Here is a 25627-nt window from a genome sequence, read left to right on the forward strand (position 1 = left end):
GAGACAATAAAAAAATTGTTGGCTCGGTAAACGATGCAAGAGGAAGTAGCATGATTGGTCTGATTATCCTTGTATGATCTCCAGAAGTTGGGGTTTCCTAACCAGAGTCATGGTGAATCCACCATCTATGTTAGATTATCTGTGTTTAAAATGCTACAGTAGTCCATTACAGGGTACCTTTTTAATTTTTTTATTGTTTTCAGACAAGCCTACTTAAAATGTGCTCTTAATGTCATTAAAAGGGCTTTTCATCTAAATACCTGTGTATAGGAAATTGTAGTGCTGTACCAAATAAATATGGTTAAAATCAACAATTAAAAACACTTGAACTAAAATTATGCAAATACGAATCAAACCTCTTCTGAACATGGCCATTGGACTGCTGGTCTGCAGGAAGTTCAATAATAAGCACACATGACTGAGCATGCTCAAATCCTTCCTTACTGCTAGGAGTCTTAGGAGAGCACTGAGTGTCCAGCATAAAAACCTGGAAGCACAAAAGAAAAACCTTTTTCACTTCCACTGGCTCCATGATATAATTTATTAAATAAAAAAATGTTACACTACTGATTATACGTCTTATAGTGGTCATTTCATGTCCAGGGAACGTTTTTTTATTTTTTATTTCAAAATGAAAACTGAATATGTATTGGCTTATAAAAGTGTTATTCCTAGAGCACCTGCTGTGCCATGGCGCGGATCCTCCAGTACTCAGCCTCGGCAGAAGCAGAGTGTGTCGGGGCGGCTACTTTCACTTCGCACGCGTCCCCTGTGAAGGTGTCAGACCCACTTCGAAAGCACGCAAGCAGATTCTACAGGAGGGGAAGAAAAACATTTAACAGTGTGGTACAACTGGTACTTTTTTGCTACCACTCTGCTTGCACAACATTAGAAAGCCATTGCTTTGTAATTATTATTATTATTATTATTATTATTATTATTATATGTTGGCATCAGGGAGCACATGAACCTTTTTAGCCGTCAACTCATTTTCAGCTTAATTTAAAATAGGTTTTAATTAGTTCGCTATGCTGGAACACCTGTTTAATTAACAAAAAGATATGTTTAAGTGAATAAAAGTACTGTAACCCTGTGCTGGTTGAGAGAAGATGTACAAAGGGAAATTTGACTTTATATAAATTAAAGTCTGTCTTAAATCAAAATTGAAAATCAGGATGTAAGTACAGTACATAGGTACTGTATTAGTCATTACAAATTCTTCTGCTCTGCACACTAAGGTTTGTCACTAAGTACAATGTAAGTGATCAGGGCCAAATTCAACAGCCCTAATTTCCTGCAAAAATGTATTTCAAATTTTAGCTGAGACTCAAATCTGAGCTGAATCAAGCTGGTAGCCTTAAAAGTTATTTTGCACAATTTTAACTCCTGGAAATAGCTGTATGACTAGTTCTGCTTCAGGGGAGATTAAAGTGACTGTAGGCTTTGTGGGCTGTTGCAGTCTGAACCATTATAAAGCTGGTGTTCAGCTGTACTCCGACATGTTAATGCATAGCTCACCTTGACAGGTTCGAGTGTAGCTGAGAAGGCATTTTGCAGGGCACAGCAGGCCAGTCTCCACATCTCCTCTGTGAACACAGGCCCTGCTGTCACCAGCACATATCTGAAAACATAAAAGCGTATTGCATCTTTAGCAAGTCACAGTAACACACTTTTTTGATTTTGGACATAGAAAAGAGACAGACAGACAACCTGATACAGGAGCAGCCAACTCTGGAGATGGTCTCTGCAGGTTCAGCCACACAAACCACCAGCAGCTTGAATAAGTCCTTCAACATCAGGTTAATAAGATTCTCATAGACCATATCTACAGGATCAGACAAACATATTTACAGTACGTTTTGAAACCATTTTGAAGCATTTAACACATATTCTTCATATTTAAATCAATATAAAATAAAACCACTTCTTTATGTGTAGTCCTTACAGAAGAGGTAATTTGACAGAAATCCAGTCAAATCTCTTAAAACTCCCACTTTCACTTTTTATTTCACTGTAAACTTTATTTATAATTATAATGTCCCACACCGTTATGCTCATGCTGGTACATTATGTGCAGTGTAAATTATACTGTACCCATTAAACTCGATAAATAATTCAGATTAATTACCACCGTTCACACAAACCACAAGCTAGTTTTATTCAGTAAAAACAGATTCATTTACCTGTGTGTTTAGCTCAAGCGTTTAGTATTTTAAAGATAATCTTTGCTGTTTGGACTATTTCAGAATAAAAAATGTGATTAGGAATCTTACATAATGATTAAAATATTAAAAAAGCAACAGACTACAGACTCAAAATCACATCTGCAATAAATACTATGAATCAAACCCTGGATATAAAAAGAATAGACATTTGTTTTTTTCTTGCCTGTAGCATGCAATTAGCGTGTGAGTGTGAATTGAGCTTAAGTACATAAAAACATTAAATTATAAAGTGTTCTCAAACATCCCAAATTCTTTCTTGACCATGATTTGTTAATGGAGTGCTTGCTTTGGTATCTTAAAACACATTCAGTTCAAAATCATTGTCTCAGTATGCAGAATCCTGGATTAGTAAAACCATTTGTGCACACACTCATCTACTGTAAAGGCTGCGATAGATCTACAGTACCTGACTGCATGAAATTTTGTACATGCTCCACCACCAGCTCGCATGAAAGCCCGATGGCATGCTTAAAGTTAGCAGCTGCGATGTCCCAGTATGAATAATCTCCGTGACTTCGCTGGAGCCACAGAGACATGACAGGAAGGAGGAGCTGGACGACTGAGAAAATGGCAAAGCCCGGCCCTGCAAGACAACAATACACAAGACAAGTGGAGGATCTGTCAGCAACCCAGGTACTGATCCAGTTGACCCTGTAAGCTGTTGTTTCTTGTGCATTTGATAGTTTACCGGGTGTTTTAGTGACTTCTCGGAGCAACTCGAACAACAGTTCAAGTGTGGGAGGCTGGTGCTGTCGAGGGCAATTAGACACTGCAGCAGTGAGCTGCTCTAACAGCAAAATCCACACCTGGATTAACCCTGTGGAAAACACATTTCATATCAGGTTGTTAGTTTTTCTTGTTGTCTTGTATACATTTTGTGTTGCATTTTTACTGTTTTTACATTTTAATATCAAAAATATTTTATCATGTATACAAATTTACAGAACCCTCCAGGGCTCATGTAGTAAAGAATTTAACAAACTGAACAAAGCGTGCGTGCGTTACTCAACTGAGATGGCTTTTTTTTTAGCCCCACCCACACAAAAACTTTTAAAACGTTTTTTAAAAAGGCTCGCCCACAAGAGGTTGTGCGCAAATACGATTTTAAAATTGCCCTTGTTCCTATTTTTAAATCCCTGGAATGAAAGAGACAAAGATTTTCCTTATTATAACATGCGTTGTATTCGTTTTTAATCACTCTATACACAACACATTAATTTTTATGCTTTTTCTAAAAATAAATAAATAAATAAATAAACCTAGTTATTGCATTATGTTTCAAGACATCCCTGAGGTACCTTAGTTTACTGAGGTATAATTAATAATCAATGTGTTAATATTTTGCTGTGTTAATGTTATGGCTGATATAACAAAACTATATATGAATATATAAAAATCAATTTTTTTTCAAAGCTGTATGTATATAATAAAATTTTGAAACATTCCTACCCCAATGATGATTTTTCATATGAGTCAAACGTGTGATGGACTGAAAAAATTTGACTATATATTTGGAAGGACTACACTGTGTTTTTGTTTTTTTTCCCATTTTAAAGTAAAATTTTCCATTCAGAATCTGACTCACCAGAATACAAAATACAGCTCTGCTTACACATTTAAAAGGAAAGGTTAGAAAGGCGCTTATATAGAACTTACAAAAAGTTGTGTGGTAAAATACAGTTTTATTATTATTTATTTATTCGTTTTTTTTTTTTTTATTTGCATATGAACGTATGTATATATTATTGGCAGAAAAACTGAATTTGGTTAAAAATATGATTTTTCATTTTCCACAATTTACTGCCACTGTATCATCAGAAAGTTTTTCACAGACCAAAGCACATAGTGTAACTAATAAGTAGCCAGTTGAAGGAATCACCTGTGCCATCATCGAACTCTGCTAGAACACAGTCCATACCGTCCTCGCTGGTAACCGAACGCTCCTGGGCTCGCATTGGCAGACTGGCCAGTCGTGCACCCAGAAACACTGGCTTTGAAGGCATTTTGTAGATTTTGGCCAGCAGCTGTCACACATAAACATCAGTGTTAAAAATAATTCTCTAAAACTCAAGAAACAGGCATTTAAAGCTATGTTGTTAAGATTAAATGTTAGGCAGAAACTCTTTAAATGGTTTAAAGCAGGTTCTAACCTTCAGATATTAAAGACCAAATGAATCATATACCATGATGGCTAACTCAGTATTCCACTTACAAAAATGTTTTACCAGCTTAAAAGCTTCTGCTGACTGTTAGTCACAGGGCCAGATGGTGACTGTGTGTAGCTATTAAATCAGATGATTACCTGGGAGCATTTCCTCAGATAGTCCAGAGCAGGAAGGCACAGGTCTGTAGAGCTGTATTCATTCGCATGAACACAATCTCCTATCTCCTTATAATCCACCTCTCCTGCAAATGAATTTGTGCATAACATTACACAAACGGATGTGGATTGAGCATTTGTTTCAATCTCAATATTCAAAATGATGCACATCCAGATGAGTTAATGTTTCAGCTACTACTGTTATTCAAAAAACTCTACACAACAACTGTGTACGTGCACAAAATAGTGCCACCAGTGAGAGCATCAGGGACAAACTAATATTTTCTACATGACTACATCATTCATATCTTCTTTTTACAGTAAGGTCAATCTTGTACCTTATCTGAGGATTGCGTTTTATTACATTTAATCTTTTTTTCGGGGTTGTCTTAAACAAAAATTTTAAATGTGCATAAAAATATGTGAATGGAAACCAGACTACTATAGCAAAGGCAACATACCTAAACCCTTCACAAACTTCATAAGGCACATGATGTAGTCAGTTGCTGCATTGGCAAAGACCTGAATGTTGTCCGTGTTTATAAAGGCCTCAAAGACGTCAAAAACTGGTGCATGGGATTTGCCTAAAAATAAAACCAGTTGATTTATTAAAAGCCACTGCATCTGCATTACAGTAATAGAAAAAACAACAATTATGAGCAGTATATTAAACCTTAGTGTATTATCAGGGATCTACAGATCATTCTCAGTGATCTTCAGAGTATTCTTACTCACCACCAAAGAGTAATACATTTTTTTCACCAACCCACAAACTATTCTCAGTTACTTGTAAAGTAAAGGGTGCATTCCCAAAGGAAGTCTTCTCAGTGACCCAAAACATATTTACTTACATTTTATTCTCAACACTATTAGTCTATTCTCACTTACTCGCATTGTATTCTCAATGACCTACAGAGTATGCTTACTGACCCACAGAGTATTCTCCAATCAGATAGTCCTTCATGTCATTCTTGCTTCCATGCACGGTGCGCAGAGCACTGAAAAGCGGCCTCCAGCCTGACTGAATCTGAGGAGAGCACAGCTCCACCAGCTCCCCAATGGACGTGATCACCTTGTAGCCATGATGAAGAAAGAACAGAATGTATGAATGATTGTGACCGCACGTACAAACAATAAAATCTCTAAATGAATGACAAATTTCTAGTGGTTAAAAATATATATATATATTCATAAGCATAAATGAACTGTGTTATGGTTAAGCATGAGGAACTACAAAGGCATCAGTATGCTTTTTACCTGGTCCTGCACATCTTCATCACAGAGCTCCAGCTGCATGATGTGCTCAAAAGGCCGAAAAAGCGCCTCGTTGAAATGAAAATGTGGAAGTTCGGCCCAGCTGCTCAGCACCTCCATCAGCACATCATGGATGAATGACACTGCCTTCTGGGATACGTGCCGTTCTTTATGACAAGCAGCCTGAAAAGAAAAAACAACAATCAACTATCACACAATCACTTGGGTTACTGTTTTGTTTTTGAAAAGGGTTTGAAAGGTGCATGTCATAAACTACAATAAACATGGACCTAAATAACTGAGTAATTACTCTGTCTCCATGGTAACCTATCTGGTACACATAAAAGCCTTAATGAGTCTCTATTACTATTAACATTTAATTTTTTTCTATACCTCCACCAGATGAGGAGCCACCACACTCCAGGCTCTCATCATGTGCAGAAGGGGTCGACATTTGTTTCTTACGATATGCAGCATGGCCTCACCCAGCCTGAAGAGGTGAAGGGCACTGCGCTTGTCCTGTGTTGACTTAGCCTCCCCTTTAGGAACAGAACAAGGAAACTAAATGTGTTTGATGTACAACTGAGGTCTAGGTGAAAAAAAATATAATAATGACACACCTGGCATGGCTAAGGAGTAGTCTCCAGTTTCTGTGACTGAGTTGAAAAGTTGAGATTGTGAGGCTTTCCTCAGCTGGTGTAGGAATCCCACTAGACCCACCAGGTTAAGTTTACACACTGCATCTTCAAACAGTCTTCAAGAAGTAGGAAAGAGTCATGCATTATAAACTCTATTAAAATATAAATGTTGCCTGAAACTGAAATGGTAGGCCAATGCAGGGTCGATAATGAATGTGCTTTGATGAAGTATTAAAGAAAATGAAAGTTAAACCATCAAGACAGCTGAGAATTAAAAACCTTTTGGTGATTTTTCACGGCAGGAACTGGTACTGACTTCAGAATTCATCATGTTTATATTCACATTCTTCAACATTAAAAGCCAGTGTCTACATTTATGGATGTGTAAAAGAGACTCAACTCTCTTGTGACACTTTTTGCTTAATAATTTAACATCTGTCAGGGCTGTGATTATCGTTAAATTAAATAAAGTGCTTGGCAAAAGGCTTTTTCCCCCCAAACTATAGTCCTCTGCATGCTGTGTTTTTCTGTCAGTCATTAATGCATGTTTATAATTAATAAGCCTCAAAGTGGAGTGGAAAAATAGGAGACAAATCTCACTAGGTTGGATACCTATCTGCCTGTGTGGAGAGGGCGCAGACAACTTTAGCAGCACTGTTGCCTGTCAGGAGACTGCCACCGTGCACATCAAAACCTTTTGTGTAGCTGTTCTCACGCAACAGTTCCTGGATGGAAGTGGGCTGAATGACTGGGTGGCTCAGGGTCAGCTCCAGCTCAGAGACAGACTCCAAGCAAAACTCTGGATTTCCCATTATCGATGACGCTTGCTGAGTCTGAGTGATGGTCACAGGAGCCTGAGAGGTCCCGTCACTAAAGTGGCTGTGCTCCAGCGAGCTCACATACTCCACCACTCTGAAACGGTGCAAAAGGTATTTAGAAGAAGGGGTGTATATAATATCTGACTTGCTGACTTGTCAGTAAACTGGTGTTTCTAACTATGTTTCTAACTAAGTTTCATTCAAGGCATATTTCCATTTTATGTCAAATTATAAAAACTATTTACAAATAAAATATTTTTTCAAGGCACTGAAAGTGCGACAACGTAATAAACAAAGTAATATTATTTAAAGAAATATAAGTAGAACATAAAGCGAGAAAAACAAAAAGACATACCTGAAAACATGTGGCCAGCAATCATGATTATGGCTGCCCATCTCTAGACCCACGTTAAGGATGGCGTCCATGCAGAGCATATGAGCTGTGTGTAGCTTAACGCCCTGAACCCGACCCATCTGCTCCAACTTCTGCTCCACTCTATGCTTAACTACCATCAGCATACACAAGCACTCCGTTAATGCCCATGTGAAAATAACAGTGGGTTTTTAAAAGTGTGTGTGTGTGTGTGTGTGTGTGTGTGTGTGTGTGTGTGTGTGTGTGTGTGAGAGAGTGTGTGTGTGAAGCTAAAGTAAGAGGAGAGGTGAAATCAGCCCCTCCCCTCTTCTTGTCTTACACAGTAACAATTTCTTCTCTCTTATTTGAGTTTCACACACTGTTTTATCGGAAAAATTAGAAAGGAACATCGCTAAGAACTCTCATGTGAGTACACGCTAACGGAATCACTGCTGTTAAGTAAAAATAAACAAGTTAACCTGCACTTTACCTTTAAAAAGAATCACGACAGAGTATGTGGGGCAGAGTATGTGTGTGTAAAGGTGCGAGGAGGGGGGGGGGAGCTGTGTAAAGTCGAGAGGAGGAAGGTGTGTGTGAACGGCCATGGTGTCAAATTACACACGCGCACACATAACAGGATGCTGAGGGAGAGAAAGAAAAGGGATCTTTAACCTCTCTAATAAGACTTTCTTTTGCTTTACATGCGCGCACACGTGTGTTATAATAAACAGTACACAGGCGCTGTAAACACACCCATACAAACACAAAATAAAATATATTTTACGCGCACACACATTGACACACATTGTCACAGTGTTATAGTAAACAGTACAGGCGTGCACGGATGTTGATTATACCAGTAAGAGAAGAGCACTAAGACTCAGCAGGGGAGACAATTACCCACAATTCCACAGCGCAAGAGAGAGAAAAATGTTGGCTGAAATGGTGATCACATGACGCTCGTCATCTAAACAAGAAGCGCATGCGTGATACAAAATACTCAGTACTCGTAAACCAAGACTTGTTTGTTATCCAAGTCAAATATATCGCTGGCCTCCGAGTGGCGCAGTTTTAAAGTGCTCGCCCTATCATCCGGAGATCACTGGTTTGATTCCCAGGTGATGCTGTAACCTCTCGCAGCCAGAGGTCTAGAGAGAGCTGATTGGCCGAGCTCTCTCAGAGTGGAGGAATGAGAGGTACTTTGTGCTCCCACATTAATCACGGCTGTACAGCCAATCGGGGGCTTCTGTGAGCTAATTCAAGCAGAAGGAGCGGATATCGCTGTCCTCAGAGTGTGTTAGGCCGCCCCCAACGGTGCGGTCGACTGCCGTCATGTGGTTCAGAGGAAAGACGTGATAGTCCTCAGCCCTCCCGACTTAGTGTTAGTAATAGCCTTAATGAGCGAGACCCCTAGTGATGGAAAGGAATTGGACATGACTAAATTAGGGAGAAAATCTGGAAAAATGAAAATAAAATTAAATAAATAAATAAATATATATATATATATATATATATATATATATATATATATATATATATATATGCTCGATTTGCAGAACACTCGCAATCCGAGGTTTCACTGTACTCATTTCTGGATAGGGTGAAAAGATCTGTATCTTATGAATGCATGTCTTTATGAATTAATGGTGACCAATCATAAATTAAAATAGCAATTTTTTAAAAGTTGTTTTATGTAAGTTTACATAGTTTATGTAAAACACCAGAGTGTTCAAGGTAATCATAGTTGTTGTTCCACATAACATATTTGCAATATACAAGCAGATTTTAAACCTGTGTTAGATACTCTAACAGATCATTTAAACTTAATAATTATTTATAACAAATGTAACTTTGTGTTATCCAATATCAAAAATACAGAACAAAACGATACAGGATAGGTGAATGAATAAAATTAAAATATATTTTAAAAATGTGCTAATATATTAATTGCACAAGTGTACCTTGAGCAATAGCATCTCCAGCTTCAGCCTGATCCTTCTCTTCTTTTTCCTCTGGAACACAGGAAGCTGCTGCCATCTGAGCTACAGCTGATGCACAGTTGGCAGCCACACCTACATTCAGGCATGCGCACACACCCACGCACACATATTCACACATTTAATAAGAGCTCACACAGAATTACACGCAGATTCTGTTAGATGATCCTAAAATAAACCCATTTTTTAGGTCAAAAGGAAAAAGTTGTGTCAGGATCATTTAAACTTTCCTACACTGACATCTTCAATCTAAAAGAAGGCTTAGATTAGTCTAATCGTCTAAAAGTTTCCAGTATCTTCAAGGGTGTACATGATTTACGATCATCATTTAATTCTTTGATTCCATTTTACCATCAGCTATGATGGTATGTGTTCTTTACCCAGAGCACAGCTGAGCGCGGCAGCCTTGCGCAGACCATCGAGACTAAGGCAGATGGTTTCTCTCTCCCTCTGGTTCTGTACTTTAACACCTTCTGCACCCAGGATGAAGGCCAGAGCTCTTGAGCTGCCTGCCATGCGACCCGTTAGTGGAGTAGAAAGAGTGTCAATCAGGTTCTTCCAGCAGCCGATCAGGATGTATCGAGCAAACACTATACCTAAAGCAACGAGAAAGTGTGTTTCTGTCAGGATCTGCTGAAAACAAAAAATTTATATGTGTAAAATTATATTAATTTGCAAACTTTTTTTTTGATTATGAAAAAAAGATGTGTGTGGTTTATGATAACTATAGTGTAAATTAAGACTGGGACCAGTTCCAATAATACAAAAACGTCATGCAAACTCTACAGTACAGTAAAAGAGAATCGCTATTTGCATTTGTCTATGTATTTTGCAAAGATCTGATTTAGAAAAGCCAAGGTAATGAACAGCCACACCATGTGATATACATCACCCGCTCTCTAAAACAGGAACATTCTTTGTTTGACTAACACTTAGGCTTTATCTTGGTTGACAGATGTCGTCATAGAAACAGCGCTGCCTAAGTGCTTGTACTGTAATGAAAGCTTCCCCCGCCCGCCTCTTTGTGTACACACACTCAAACTGCGTGCACAAATACAGAGGGAGGTGCTGAAAAACATACACCGTACCTGCCAACACAGTGTTATTGTCTTTTTTATCAGTTGTAAAGGACGACTGTGAAGAGGCTCTTCTGATCAGCTGACCTCCTATAGCACTGCTGCCAAGTCCATCGATATCTGAAAAGAAATGAGACAAAAACCACAGAATGAGTAGATTGAAAAACAATATATATAGAGAGAGAAGGAGGAGAGAAAGAGAGAGAGAGAGAGAGAGAGAGAGAGAGAGAGAGATGACAGAAATGTGTGCTGATATTTGTTAGTGTCCATATTGTAAAATTATATTTTCAAAACGCAAGCTTGTAATTCTTTTAGTTCAGGAGTAGCACATCAGCACATCTAGTTCTAATAATCACTTGTAGGTCCTAACTACTAATAACGCTAAAGTTGACATACTGGGAGGAGTGTAGCGGCTTTGTTAAGGTTTTAAACACTGTCTACCCTTGGGAAGATTTTACACATGCCTACCTGTCAACCTTGTAAAGACTATAGATCAATTTCAGTAAACAACCATCATATTTGCAAATGTAAAAAGCTCGGGGTGGGGGCATGAAGAATGAACAGGAAATGCGTGAATGTGAAAACATCTGTGTGTTTTACGCAGGTTTTAAACAGTGTGTTTGCAGCAACATTGCAAGCATTACATGCATCACTGTATAAGATGACCCCAATCAATTCTTTAAGAGACCTCTACATTCTGCATGGTCGAAGCTTACACAGAACAAAAAACAAAAACAGGTATCACCAGTAGAACCACTGTTACACATTGGTTTGAGGGTTTTTTTGTCCACTGGCATGTTTCGCCATGTGTTTCGCCACTGCTTTTATCTCAGTATTTTATTACAGATCCTGTGTGTTCAGAGTCATCCTACACCAACCTGCTAATAGCGCTCTTAAGACAAGCATGCTGTCCGTGGTCATACTGGGATTTTAATAAAATATTTCTGACACAGCCAAATTTTTTTAACAATGAACCTGCTTCTCCATGACCTGCTTCTCCAGTTATCTCAGTGCATTTTATTATAAAAATGCAGTACAATACAAACAAGTATAAAATAAAATGTTTCTTTTGCAAGTAAATTTATGTGTTAGGCAACCTTAAAGTGAAGTACAATTTAATATACATGACCATATTGACAAACCCTATCTCCACCCATGCAGTTTGTTTGTTACCTGTGAGCATGGTGATGAGAGGGAATGAGTGCTCCTCAGGGGACTCCCAGTACCCAGCCTCCCCTAGAAGGTTTATCTCTAACACTTGGCTGTACAGTTCCTCTATCCAGGCCTGAGAGAGGACCACTAAAACACCACTGCTCTGGATCTGGTGCACAAACTCTTTCTGTTGAGAAAAACCCACCACATTTAACAGTATGCAGCACATAATAAATTTACTAGGCTTAAGCAGCAGTTGCAACAAACTAAAGTTTTTACACAGCGAAAGCTCAGGTCCATAAATATTTGCAAAGTGATGCAATTTTTGTATTTTTGCATATGTACATCATTGCAGTGGATTTGATGCAATCAACATACATAAAAATATTAATAAAAATCATCTGATCATAGTGGGTCTTAGTATTAGGCAAATAGAACCTTAGACGAACAACACAGAACTTTTTTCACCATGCCATTATTTATTTACCAAAAATGAAACCAAAAATAAATAAATAAATAAACTTGCACATGATTTAAGAAGGTAAACCTCTACTACAGTATTGCTAATTACTGCTGCTAATCATAAGCCCTTGATTAACTACTACTACTACTATTAATAATAATAATAATAATAATATATTATTATAAAATAGTTTTTTATTATTGATTATTAACAGCTGTGCAGAACTCTATAAAAGCAGTGGTTCTTAAAGTTTGCTAGTCTAGAGTATTTAGGTGGGTGTTAACACAACGCCAAGAAGGAAATACAGTACATGAGCAACGGTCTTAGAGAAGCAATTGTTGCTATACCTCAATCTAGAAAGGGTTATAAACCATAAGACGGTGCAATACAAATAAATAAATACACCCAACAAACAAGAGCTACTGTACATCTCAGACCCTTCAGGGCTCACTGAGAATGTTAAATGTTAAAGTCCATGACAGCACAATTAGAAGAAGACTGAACAAGTATGGTTTGTTTGAAAGGGTTGGGAGGTGAAAGAATCTTCTGACTAAAAAGATGCTGCAGCATCAGGATCTGGGCACCTTGCAGTCAATGAGTTGTGACCAGGAACACCTCTGTATACCACAGTATTCTAGAGGCAAATTTAAGACCATTTGTCTGACAATTATAGCTTGGTTTAAATTAGATTATGCAACAGGATAATGATCTGAAGCCAACCAATAAATCTACATTAGAATGGCTCAAAAAGAAAAAAAAATTACGATTTTGGAATGGTCTAGTCCAAGTTCAGACCTCAACCCAATTTAAATGCCAAAGGGGATACAAGAAGAAAGCTGTGGATATGCGAATGCCTGGATGGGTGGATGGATACCGTTGGCAGAATTTACAAGATGTATAAATGTATGTCATTATTTTACTGTGGCATAGTATCAACAGAACCTCTTATTTTCCACCTCTTTATCAGTGATTGGACTGTACTAACTGGCATGTTTATAATGTGGCCAAGCATTCAAGGATATATAAACTTTTGATCATGGTTGTTTGGGGGATTTTGTTTGGGTGACAACTACAGTGTGTGATTTTGACTTAATTCATTAATTCACATGACCATTATCCTTAAACAAGAAAAAAAAAATACTTTGCATTATCAGTCATATTTTCCAAATAAATGCCAATTTCTTCAAGGTATGCAAATGTTTGAGCACAAATGTATAGTAGATAGGTCAGATTTGTAGATATTTAGAAGCCACCATAAGCGAAGAAGAGATGTTCGTTCATACCAGAGTGACAATAGGAGAAGAGGGTTTCCTCTGGTAGTAACCACAGTTACTCAGTTTGAGGTTAAGATGCAAGGCGTAGTAGGACACCAAATACAATCCATCTGCATTCATTAGAGCCTGGCAGCTCAGATTTTCATTGCCCTCAAAGCCAGCAGAGTGGATCCCACCTAAAGGGGAACAGAAATGCAAGGTGTTGGGTCCAGAATTCCATTCCTCCCTCTTATAAATGCACATTTGATTCTGTTATGTTCACTTAGTAAAGACTATGCTTAAAGCTAAATAAATCTAATGAAATAAATTCTGACTTTAAGTGATTATTGATCCATGACCAGAAGTCTAGGAGTTGAAATCTCAGACGATCATGCAGGCTTGGCACTGTTGAGGCATGGAGCAAGCATTTTTGAACTAACCTTTACTACTTAAGGGGGGCTGTACACAGTGAATGACCTTAAACCATGAACCCATCACAAATACATTCAAAGCATTAATGTTTTGGAAAAGATTGCCTCTTCTTAACCACACCTGTTTTTGAAAAAAATTAAAACAATCCATTAAAATGCTTTTTGTTAACGTACCTACTTGCAGACCTGAGCAGAAGGTTGAGGAGAAGTTTTGTAGTTCAACATCCACATCAGTAGGGGTGTGATGAGCCAGAAGGCGTGGCAACAACCTCACCAGAGACTGAACAAAATGGCGGGCACTCTTCTGGTCTGCTTCCTGGTTCTTCAGCAGCTTCAGCGAAAGTTCACCAGTGCGCAGCGGACGATGGGCAGGGGCATGGCGCAATGTCTGTTCATCATCAGCCAATGAGCCATTATCTGAACCAACATCTGAAACATCCGAGCGCCCCGAGTCCTTCTCAGCAGCCGTGGAGAACTGATCGCATGAGTCGAACTCTGTGCGAGAAAGCTCTTGCTCATCCATACTGAAATTGCTCTCACTATAGCGTGAGCCATGTGAGCGCATGCGAGACTCCACTGACAGAAAGTTGGTAAGGTCTGGATAGGCCAGGGCATGGCTGCGCTGCACCACATCTGGCGGGGCACCACTTTCCCCAGCAGCACCTCCACAGGAGGAAGGCGAGGGTAATCGAGCATTATTAGTGCAGTCTTCTGGGGTGGTTTGAGCCAGATGCCCCTCCAGAGTAACCTGGCCTGTGTCAGTGGTGACACTGATGCTGATGTCAGGGCTGCGTTCAGGAATGGGAGTCTCCCAGGTGGGGTTTTCAGAGGACAGCACATGGCGCTGCCAACGGAAGTCAGCTTCGTTGAGTTCCACTGATTCCCTCAACAATTCTGCCCCTTCTTTTAAGTCGTCCAACCGCCGCAGCAAAAGTTGTGCCTGGTCCATATGCAGGCCACGTCCCTGGCTAAGCTCGTCAAGGGCCGCCAGTAGCGCACAAGCACATGAAACAGAGGAATAGCAAGCCTCAATGCCACCTTTTATGCAAGCTTCTGTCATGCCATCCATCACCCTGCAAAAGCAGAACACAATCATGTCTAATACGCCACAATATCTAATGCTCACGCTCCTTTATGTTTTGATATGACCCTGACACTTACAACTTAAGAAGGTCAAGATATGATTTCCTCTTTGAGAAAGACCTCTTTCTGGTCTCAGGCTCAATCACGCATGGGCCTGCCAGGTCAAACAAGCGCTGCGGGCTACCGAGGATCTAGCAGCAGACCACAAAAAAAGTAAATAAGCTTTATTAACTGGATACATTTTAACTACACAAAACATGAGTTCTTCTAACAGGGTTATTAATCATGCTCATGTACAAATAATGAGCATGTTTACTCTCTCATTTTTGCATTGGTAATACAAAACACTAATTTGTCTTATTAATATAACAGCAAAGTTAATAAAGGTAAATTTAAAACCCACCTCTTTCATGATCTTAATGGCCTCCAGTCTGTGCTGTGGAGGTGGGTAAAGCAGGATGCGGTGGTAGAGGGACTGCAGAACAGGTTTCATGGATTCCACACAGTTCACCAATCGCACAAGCTCAGCTGCGATGTAGCAAATAGTACGGATCACTGGTCCGATCATGGCAGGGGCACTGGAGGAACAGCCAGAACCCCGGCCCTGATCACTAACCCCTGAACCTAGTGCAGCATCCACTTCCTGTGATGAAGCTCCATGAGCAGAGGTGATGGTCTTGTCATTCACAGGGTTGCCTGTGATCACCACTAGAACTGGGCACAGCTGCTTCCTGTATCGTGGAACATATTAAGAGGCCATGTTATCAAATACACCTACACTTACTGAACAATTAATCAGATACACCTACCATAAGCATGTTGGGATAAAATTATTGAGTAAAGGTAATTACTGGGTAACGTAAAAATAAAGCAATTAGTTTTATTTTTGTTGTTTTGTGAGAACAAACAAGCGATTTTCTACATTATGATACACGCAATCACACGAATACCATTTATGGAGCTTATTATATACTAGAAATGTTACCAGACAAGATCGGTGAAGCTGCGGTTCAGGTGCATTGTCGGAGGGCAGCTACTGAGCATGGCTAAGATGCACTCCAGATACAGCAGTTGCAACAGTTGGTTCTCACTGTTGAAGAAAAAACAAAATGGCAGCACCATAACAGATCACCCACAGGAGAAACAGAGACAGAGAGGATGATAACAATGCCTACAGGCAAACAGCTGTCAGAGCGTGGCAGTTAACACCAATCGCATTTCATTAACGATCATTACACTTGGGCAGGGTAACAGTATTGCTGGAAAAAAAACTGATATAGATTAGGTTTAACATTTTTTTAGTTTTGACAGCAGGGCCAGACACTTACCTTGAAACAGACTCCAGTTTTTCACAGAATATAGTTAGAACAGTCACCACATCTTCATACAGAGCTGCTGTTGTGGGAGAAAAGTCTAACAGACACACAAACGCATCCTGCATTACTGCTCAAATAAAAAACAGATCTCACTGCTCACTTATGTCGCTCAACCTTATACTATATTTTAATCATTTTTATGCAAATGATTAGTCCATAAATAACTTACTGATAAATTAGGGTCATTGCACCTTACAGAATTCTAATTTACTAGATAACTGGATAATTTACTGGTCAATCATAAATAAAATGTACCTTTGCGTTTGCTTGTAGGCACTGTACGCTCCTGTTCATCTGCACCCTATGAACACCAAACAAAGAATGTCAAAAAACAGCTAGTTTATTTTTAATATTACTATTCACTTCTATAACAGTATTCTGATTAGAGAACTGGGAAAAAAAAACAAAGCAAAGAAAATAATAACTTTTTTTTTTCCACAAACGATTAAACCATGCTTAATCTGGATGTGGCTTCATCATAGGTCATGGCTTTCAACACAGTAAGGTTGTAAAAAAACTTCTCAACAAATACTTAACTCGATTTTATGATTGGAATCACCAGGGTGAGATTAGCACGATACCTAGGTGCCAATTCAATTTGCTTTGCGATTCTATAAGTATCACGATTTTATAAATATCCAGAGTAGATTTTTTTTCTCCAGATTTTGGTACAACTCTAAAACCTGCTGTGCTGCCTGTCAATGTGTGAATATTTTGGAGCTATAGAGTTATGGCAATCTGTGTAATGCAATGCAAACAAATATAAATTGAAAAATTTAAAAACAAAATTGAGATCACTCTGCCATTCCTTAAATTGCAACACAACAGACTCACAATATGTAACTGAATAGTTTAAATTATTACTGTAATAAATACATACATATAAATAAATAAATTCTTAGATATGATGCCAGTTCTATCTGGTACATTTTGCATGTCTTGTTGACAAACAGAAATTTAAGATCACCTTTGACAAAACGACAAATGAAACTTGTTCTCCAAATACGCAGAATTATTGTCCAACTGACCATTATTTGTACAATACTGCAAAGCTGAATATCTAATCAACTTAAATTACTCAAAGTTTATCAAGACCAAAATATTTGCCAAATCTTATTACAAAAGTCAGGATGGTAAAGCTGTATGTATAAAGGCCAGAATTTGCTCTGTATCACATGCAAATGCAGCAAGAACACACTGATCAAATTTTGACAATGTTCATTCTTTCCTAATGGAGCAGTGTGTGTTTGTATGTGCATGGTTGTATCTGTGTTCATAGATGACTTAACTCACCGAGCTGTCCTGTCTGTGGTCTAGTTGAAGTGCAAGATCTCCAAGTATTTGACTAAGTGTGGCCCTTACTGCTGTGTTGATGCTGCGTTGATGACAACTTGATATATATGTCAGGATACACACCTGCAGACCACACACAAGCGCAAACACAAACACACTATTTATTATAAACCACAACCAAATCCAGGCATTGACTAAGTGACTAATGGGTGCTGAAACATAAAAGGGAATGATGGTTGCTACCCACCCTGGAGATCTACCCACTATCGTTTCTGTGGCAGTTCCTTAAGGGGGTTTGTTTGCCAGCTCAGCTCTTGATTATATCTAAGCACTTGGGGTGAAGGACCTGCTAAAGGGTCCAACAGTGGCAGCCCGGTGGGATCAGGGTTAAACCAGGGACCTCTTGATCAGTAGTCCAAACCCTAAACCACCAAGCCAACCGTGCCCCAAATATTGGGTGGGAGAAGCATAAATTTGGTATTTGGGGGGCAATATTTTATTGTGGGACACAGTTCTAAACACTGTTGCACTTGAGTATGTCACATGCAAAATGAAAAAAAATAAATAATAATAATCATAATACTACTAATAATAATATCATAAGCTACCCCATAAGCTAGATCATTCAGGTTTCCAGATGTTAGTGCATTTTCTTCCAATTTATTCACGCACAATATAAAACATCTCCTTTCTGTTTGCACATACAAAACCCCACAAGCAATATGCTTTAGACATTTAAACGCTAATTGAGGTAATATAAAATGTCATCTAAAATGTACTGACCAAGCTACAGTACATCAATCATCACTGTGCTACACTGGATCTTTAAACAGTAACTCCAAATAAACAACCATATCAGCATTATATTGTGTTTAATGCACCAACAGCTTCTCAGGGGATTTGAACCCAACCAGTTCTAAAATGTTAAGTTCCTCAACCCTTATTAAATTATTAACACTAAACATTTGTGAAGGTGAGTCATTTGACTTTTAGGCTGACCATTAATTGACTAAACAAAGGGTAATGGATGCATGCCATCTGTTACAGCAGCACAGAAAATCTAAAATGGAAAATTTCTCATGGTCCTGTTTGCATCGCTTGACATCATAAGAAAGACATTAATGAACTACAGACATCCCCAAGCTGTTTTACATCTTGTCTCAAAGCAGGATGTTCGGTCACCGTGGTGACAGAATGGCAAAAATGTTAAGGACTTTAAAAAAATCATTCAGGGTGAATACTGTCATGGAAAATACAAAAAAAGAGAGGGGAGGAGATGTTAGTCAAGGCTGCGTACTTCATGGGTTCTTGTCTGGCTAGACACTGAGTCATATTAACACGTCAGGGACAGAAAGAGGGACAGATGGGAGAGAGCAACTGAGAAAGACAGTGAGAGGACGCCTATTTGAGTCCTGCTGATGCCAGCGTCCTTTTAGGTGTGTGAGAATGATATGATGAATGGATGCTTCAAGCACAGGTCTATCAACAGACGGGAAATTACAGGAGGATATTGTAGATTCAATGCATATCTGTGTATGTATTATGCATGACTTTACCAACTAATGCTCTAGCTGTCCTTTTCCTGATTAGATCATATGTAAAAAATAAATTAGATTTGATTCTAACCTCGGCAATCCTCAAGATGTTTTTTCCATTGAACTCGAAGCTGGAGGAGTATGTGATACAGAGCAAGACCTGTAACAACGAAACACACATGAGATAAATTTAAAGTGAAACAGAAATAAAAAACATGGCCAAGTTTCATCATCCCACAAGTTCTACAGTGTCACATTGAGACAGAGAATAGCACCCAGTAACAGAGCAGAGACTGCACAGAGACACTGAATTGATTATGCATGCTAGATGGAAAACAGCACATTCTGACGTTAACACCTCACATGGAGCTGCATAAATTAGTCTGCAGTAGGCTATGCCTAAATCTGTACCGTAATTCCAATTAACGAAATTCAAAATGAAAGAAAATCTGCTTCTACTGAGCAAAATGTTTATAATAACAATTTAGAAACATGCAGCATGTTTAAGATTTAAAAAAAAATTAAGAATTTTGATACATTTACTGACTATAAACTCTCGATTATTAAGAAATACTGTAACTGATTTTATTGTGATATTTTTTGTGTAGTATTTCATATAAATTACAGTTCTAATACAAGGTCACAGATGCACTTTGCCTTATAAGCTCTATCTGCTTGTCAATTATCTTCAAGAATAAATATAAACCAGAAAGATTTGATCCCTGCGTATACCAAGATGGAGCAGTGCATGTGTGAGGTTGCACATGTATACATGTAAAGACATTATCTCTTGATACAATATCCTTGCTTTTTCCCAGATTTTCTCCCTAATTTAGATGTATCCAATTCCTCCCCCGTCACTAGGGGGCACCCACATTAAGGCTATTACTAACACTCAGTCGGGATGTCCAAAGACTATCGCGTGTTTCCTCCGAACCACGTGATGCCAGCCGACCGCATATTTTCAAACTGCTCACTCATGCACTGTTGGGGGCGGGGTAACACACTCGGAGGACAGCGCTATCCGCTCTCATCCCTCCCCTATGAGAGAGCTCGGCCAATTAGCACAAAAATGTTTAGGGTTGCAAGCCATCAGGCCCACAGTGAGGATTCTTTAACACTAAGTTTAATACAAAGTTTACAAAATGGCCAACAGTTTTAACACAACCGCAGTGCAGATCATTTTTGACTCACCCACGTATATTTTAGTATAAAACTACCCATTTTTAAAAGTATAATACTAAAGTTATGATTAACATGTGGGATTATACAAATGATTGGTGACTCGTATCATTAATTTGCTTACTGGGAAAGGGTCAGATAAAACCTAATAAAAGAAATGTAACTTCAGCTTACATAACAACAAGATTCTCTCTGTGTTTGGATGTTATTCAAAAGTCCACCTTCTGAGCTCCCCTAGCAAGGTCAAAGTACAAAATTGGCTGTGTTGTCTGTGTAAAAAAGATATACTCCCTCCCTGACTGGGCATCTGTGAGATTATGTATTTAGAAGAGGATCGATAGCGTTTTACATCTTAGTGCCATGCGACACAGAGGATGACCAATTTATGGAGAAAATGGGGAAATATCTCCCAAATATCCACTTTCTCATTGCCTGATAATGTGATCCTGCATATTGTAGTATTGTAGTAACCTTGAAGTGTGGCTTTTGTTGAACTGTAAATGCTGTCTTAGAGATAGCTAAAATGTCAATAGTGCCCGAATGGCTTATTCTTCAGATAAAACCAGGCAACAAATACAGTCATAATATGTTGAAATTTTCTTTGCTTTGTCTAACTTTTGTCTTGCAGTTCCCACAGAACCAAAATAAGATGCATTCCAATGTCTTGTGTTCCATTAGACACGAGATGATGGAAAAACTACATTTTACAATTTTTGTATATTTGTGTACGCTAGAATGTAATAAAGACCTACTATAAATATATGAACTGACCTTCATAACCTCCACCTGTAGATCTTCATGAAGCATGGGAGTCACGCTGACGGCATCCAGCATTTGATTTAACAGCTGCTTGTCTGGCACTTCTGGTTCCACAGTGACAAAGCGATCCTCGCACAGGATCTTCTGTCACAGCATCATGTTGGGATAGTGAGGTTTTTAAACAGAATGTTCTCTAGACATCCTTTACTTTAAATTACACTTTTGTCCTAAATGTTCTGCCACCTCTTACAAGCTAAAAATACAGTACTAACAAATAAATCAGCTCATCACATCTATCCTATTATACCTAGAATATTATGAATATTGCACAATCCAAAGTATAATTTTAAGCAATGCAATACATAAATGTATAAATTATTTAATTACAAAATTGTCAGAAAAGGACTTGTTGAAAACCTCAACCTGCAGACCTTTTGCAATTTTTATGCTTACTGAAGAACTTTTTTGGCTCTTATTTTTACAGTTTTAACTTTAAAACTTTTTCTAATTAACATTAAATAGAATAGTAACTGTTAAACTGCAAACTGTACCAGGTTTGTATTTTTCTGAAAAAAGAAAAACGACCTTACCTGCATTCCTGTGAGAGCTGTCTGTGCCAGCTTTGGGTTTTTGGACTCAAGTGCAAGCTTAAGTGGTAGGAGGCATCTGTCCCTAAAATCATAGAGTCACAGGCATTAAAGCATTTCCAAACCCGGGTCCCATCTCACTAAGCACTTGGTTTTAAGCATGCAAATCAAAAAGCAAAAAAAATAAAAAATAAAAAAGATAATTTTAAGTGAATAATAACAATATTGTTATTAATATGCTTTTTTGTGGAGCATTGAGACCTCAGGTAGTTTCAGACCATTGACAGAAAATCTGACCAACATACTGTGTGTATTTTCTTACAGCTTGTGTCTAAGAGCAGGTTGACCTCAACTTACAACATCTATTATTGTACGAAAATAATAAGACCACGTTCCTCAATGGTGTTTAAAATAGTTACGGTTTATTTTGAGCTGCTTGGAACCTTGTTGAACCAGAAAGACGTACCCCAAAAAAGTCAAACTGAATAACCGATAAGCAATTTTAATGGTGGCACGATCACATCATTACAGCTCCAGGGTTCATGGGTTTCCTTCAACTTTGCAATCAGTGGCTTTTTTACACCAAATTTGTCAAATTGACAAAAATTTATTCCAAGCCTGCAAGGCCACTACGTAATTTCAGTAACAAGCCTAAAGGAGAAAAACCTCATTAGTCAGGTGTCATGGTGCACGTTTACAACAAACATACAGTATATGCCGACGCTGCTATGTCCGGTGGATGGAGCTGAGAACAAATAGATGGCAGCATAATACTCAGCCTGAGCGTTCACTGAGGCAGCAGGAATGAAATCCAAGACGCTGCTTACCTGACCTTAAATGCTGGTGTCTTAACTGATCCGTTCTGAGCCTCCAGAGTTTCTGTTACAAGCAGAGAAAAAAACAAAACCAAAAACTGTATTATGCAAACGTTTAGAAAATACCTTTAGCCCAGCCTAATCGCATTAGTCTTATTTTGTTGTATATGCCGCAGTATGTTATTAACACATCAATGAGGGACTGGTGCATAATTCCTGGAAAGATTGTTCAGTAACCACATAGTACACAAAGTAACAAAAACAAGGTACAGTGACAAAATAATATTACGGTCATCATACGATGTTTCATGCCTTTTTCAGCACATGTTTCAGCACATTTCTAAGGCAGTATATTTCTTTTAAAAGCAGATCTTGAAACATGAAATATTAGAAGATTCACATTAAGGGTTCATAATGTGCTTTGCTTTTTCCTTTTTTCTAGGATGAAACTGATTTACAGATAGAAACACCTCTAATACTCATTCCTGTATACGCAATATGCTTATTGTTTAGTCCAATTTTTCTTATTTGCAAAATGATCTTTGTGAAGTCTCTATCATAGATTCAACACTAATAATTCAGCTTTTATGAGTGTGGAGCATGAATCAGCTTTTACACACTTCTAGTCTGAATTACTTTTTAGCATTTAGTTATCCTTACTTGAGGGTTTTAAACAAAGCACGATAAGGCAGGTGACCTGTTTCCTGTATATATTAGTTATGCAGTTATTAAGATGTTCTCTGCTTATTTATTTGCCTGATGAGGATTGTAAAAGTGCACTTTATAAGTAGGTTTGGAGATTAATATTAAATATAGATGCAACCCAGCTGGTATTGATATAGCAATGTGATGCAAATCAGAGCCTTTCTTTGTATGAAACAGCACAGGAACTACATAACAACTACTGTACTATATTATATTGTATGACAGTACTATAGCCTGTACTATGTAGTACAGGAATCACATAAATGCCTGTGCTATATACTCTAGTACAGGAATCACATATATGCAACTGTACTATATAGTATAGTATGATAAAATAGTTGTACAGCCTGTACTATTTAGTACAGGACTCGCATAAATACAGCTGTACTATATAGTATAGTATGATAAAATAGTTCTACAGCCTGTACTATTTAGTACAGGACTCGCATAAATACAGCTGTACTATATAGTATAGTATGATAAAATAGTTCTACAGCCTGTACTATTTAGTACATGAATCACATAAATACAACTATACTATATAGTATAGTATGATAAAATAGTTCTACAGACTGTACTATTTAGTACAGGACTCACATAAATACAGCTGTACTATATAGTATAGTATGATAAAATAGTTGTACAGCCTGTACTATTTAGTACAGGACTCGCATAAATACAGCTGTACTATATAGTATAGTATGATTAAATAGTTGTACAGCCTGTACTATTTAGTACAGGACTCACATAAATACAGCTGTACTATATAGTATAGTATGATAAAATAGTTCTACAGCCTGTACTATTTAGTACAGGACTCACATAAATACAGCTGTACTATATAGTATAGTATGATAAAATAGTTGTACAGCCTGTACTATTTAGTACAGGACTCACATAAATACAGCTGTACTATATAGTATAGTATGATAAAATAGTTCTACAGCCTGTACTATTTAGTACATGAATCACATAAATACAACTATACTATATAGTATAGTATGATAAAATAGTTGTACAGCCTGTACTATTTAGTACAGGACTCACATAAATACAGCTGTTGTTGTTAAAGCAGTACTGTAGCATGTAGTAAAAAGCTTACTATTCTCGTCTATTCTAACATACAAATTAATCCAGCAGTCAAGCTTGTATTACATTTACTTAGAGCTTTCACGGATCTAAAAGAAATGTAGCTGTACATTGGACACGCATGCTGTTATACAGTGACACGCAGTAATGTAAATAACTGCGAGTAAACCGGTGGTTGTGGAGACGCACAGCGGAGCGCTGGAGGCTGCTGACAGGTGGAACACTCACCACACGCCACGGCGCAACCATCACGAATCGCCTTATATTTGCTCCCAGAAGCGTCTTTTTGAAGCTTTCGGAAAATTTCCTCCATTACGAGACGGAAATGTGGTTGTCCCGAGACTAAAAGATGAAAAGAACGCAGAATGTTCTAGGCCTGCAGCTTAATGCGAGGCATCCCGGCTGTAACGTTAGCTAGGCTAAGGATGATTCACGCTAGACAAACGAGCAGGCGTCAGTCCACTAAACCCGGAGCAACGCTGCTTTCTGCGTCCGTTACAGTTCAAACGCGCGTCTTGTTTTCTTATAGTATATCCTAGTGTTTGATTATTTGTGAATAAGGTTTAAAAAATAATAACAATTATGTAAGTAAACAGCTTCCCCGGCCAGAGATGCGGCCGCCTCCTTCTCCAGTCGGGAACTGACTGCGTTCGGATTCCAAAAACACAACACAGCGGCTCACGCAGCGCTTACACTCTGTCTACCAGTGTGTGTGTGTGTGTGTTTGTGTAGGGGGTGAAGGGATAAGTGCTTAAAAATAGTCCATGTTGTTAAAATTTTGCTTAACGTTTAAATAATCATAAAATTCCTGTTGCTGTCATACATGTCTTTAGTAATGATTACCTGTTCACATTTATACATTAAATCCAGAACAAACCCAGGCTGATACTAGTTTATAGTGATATAATAAATTATTTTTATATATTTTTTAATAATAATAATAATAATAATAATAATATATTTACTTTTTTTTTTTTTTTTTATTCTAAGGGTTGCTGCATCGGATCATATGATAAGCAAGATCTGTCACAAAGGTGGCACAGCGGCGTAGTGATTAGCACTGTCACCTTGCACCTCCTGGGCCTGCTTTCGATTTCCACTTTGGGTCTGTGTGCAGGGAGTTTGCATGGAGTTCTCCCCATGCTTTGTGGGTTTCCTCCGGGTACTCCGGTTTTCTCCCACAGCCCAAAGACATACAGATTAGGTTAATTTATTATTTAAAAG

The 25627-nt window shown here is 38.2% G+C and overlaps 1 protein-coding gene across 2 annotated transcripts in view; it reads right to left on the bottom strand.

Moving 5' to 3' along the window:
- The window catches only part of arfgef3 (ARFGEF family member 3), a 32420-nt gene extending 7396 nt beyond the window's left edge, over positions 1–25024 (bottom strand). Inside the window, exons 1-32 of one of the 2 annotated variants that reach the window (XM_053501516.1) lie at positions 24632–25024; positions 22622–22673; positions 21798–21879; positions 21220–21348; positions 19358–19426; positions 17732–17854; positions 16694–16739; positions 16391–16475; positions 16048–16152; positions 15466–15793; positions 15141–15253; positions 14154–15052; positions 13579–13745; positions 11854–12019; positions 10693–10800; positions 9985–10200; positions 9569–9679; positions 7611–7761; positions 7050–7349; positions 6420–6553; positions 6193–6338; positions 5803–5982; positions 5476–5617; positions 5007–5129; positions 4528–4631; positions 4105–4249; positions 2914–3042; positions 2632–2808; positions 1711–1825; positions 1519–1621; positions 681–812; positions 357–487 (exon numbers count right to left, since the gene is read on the bottom strand). In XM_053501516.1, the coding sequence (XP_053357491.1) occupies positions 357–487; positions 681–812; positions 1519–1621; positions 1711–1825; positions 2632–2808; positions 2914–3042; positions 4105–4249; positions 4528–4631; positions 5007–5129; positions 5476–5617; positions 5803–5982; positions 6193–6338; positions 6420–6553; positions 7050–7349; positions 7611–7761; positions 9569–9679; positions 9985–10200; positions 10693–10800; positions 11854–12019; positions 13579–13745; positions 14154–15052; positions 15141–15253; positions 15466–15793; positions 16048–16152; positions 16391–16475; positions 16694–16739; positions 17732–17854; positions 19358–19426; positions 21220–21348; positions 21798–21879; positions 22622–22673; positions 24632–24716 (5096 nt within the window). In that variant the 5' untranslated portion in view covers positions 24717–25024. Of the gene's footprint in view, positions 1–356; positions 488–680; positions 813–1518; positions 1622–1710; positions 1826–2631; positions 2809–2913; positions 3043–4104; positions 4250–4527; positions 4632–5006; positions 5130–5475; positions 5618–5802; positions 5983–6192; positions 6339–6419; positions 6554–7049; positions 7350–7610; positions 7762–9568; positions 9680–9984; positions 10201–10692; positions 10801–11853; positions 12020–13578; positions 13746–14153; positions 15053–15140; positions 15254–15465; positions 15794–16047; positions 16153–16390; positions 16476–16693; positions 16740–17731; positions 17855–19357; positions 19427–21219; positions 21352–21797; positions 21880–22621; positions 22674–24631 lie in introns of both variants that reach the window. The other variant, XM_053501515.1, reaches the window with a different exon arrangement.
- Positions 25025–25627: the final 603 nt, after the last annotated feature.

The sequence above is a fragment of the Clarias gariepinus genome, chromosome 8, assembly GCF_024256425.1.
Source record: "Clarias gariepinus isolate MV-2021 ecotype Netherlands chromosome 8, CGAR_prim_01v2, whole genome shotgun sequence".
Classification (NCBI taxonomy): domain Eukaryota; kingdom Metazoa; phylum Chordata; class Actinopteri; order Siluriformes; family Clariidae; genus Clarias; species Clarias gariepinus.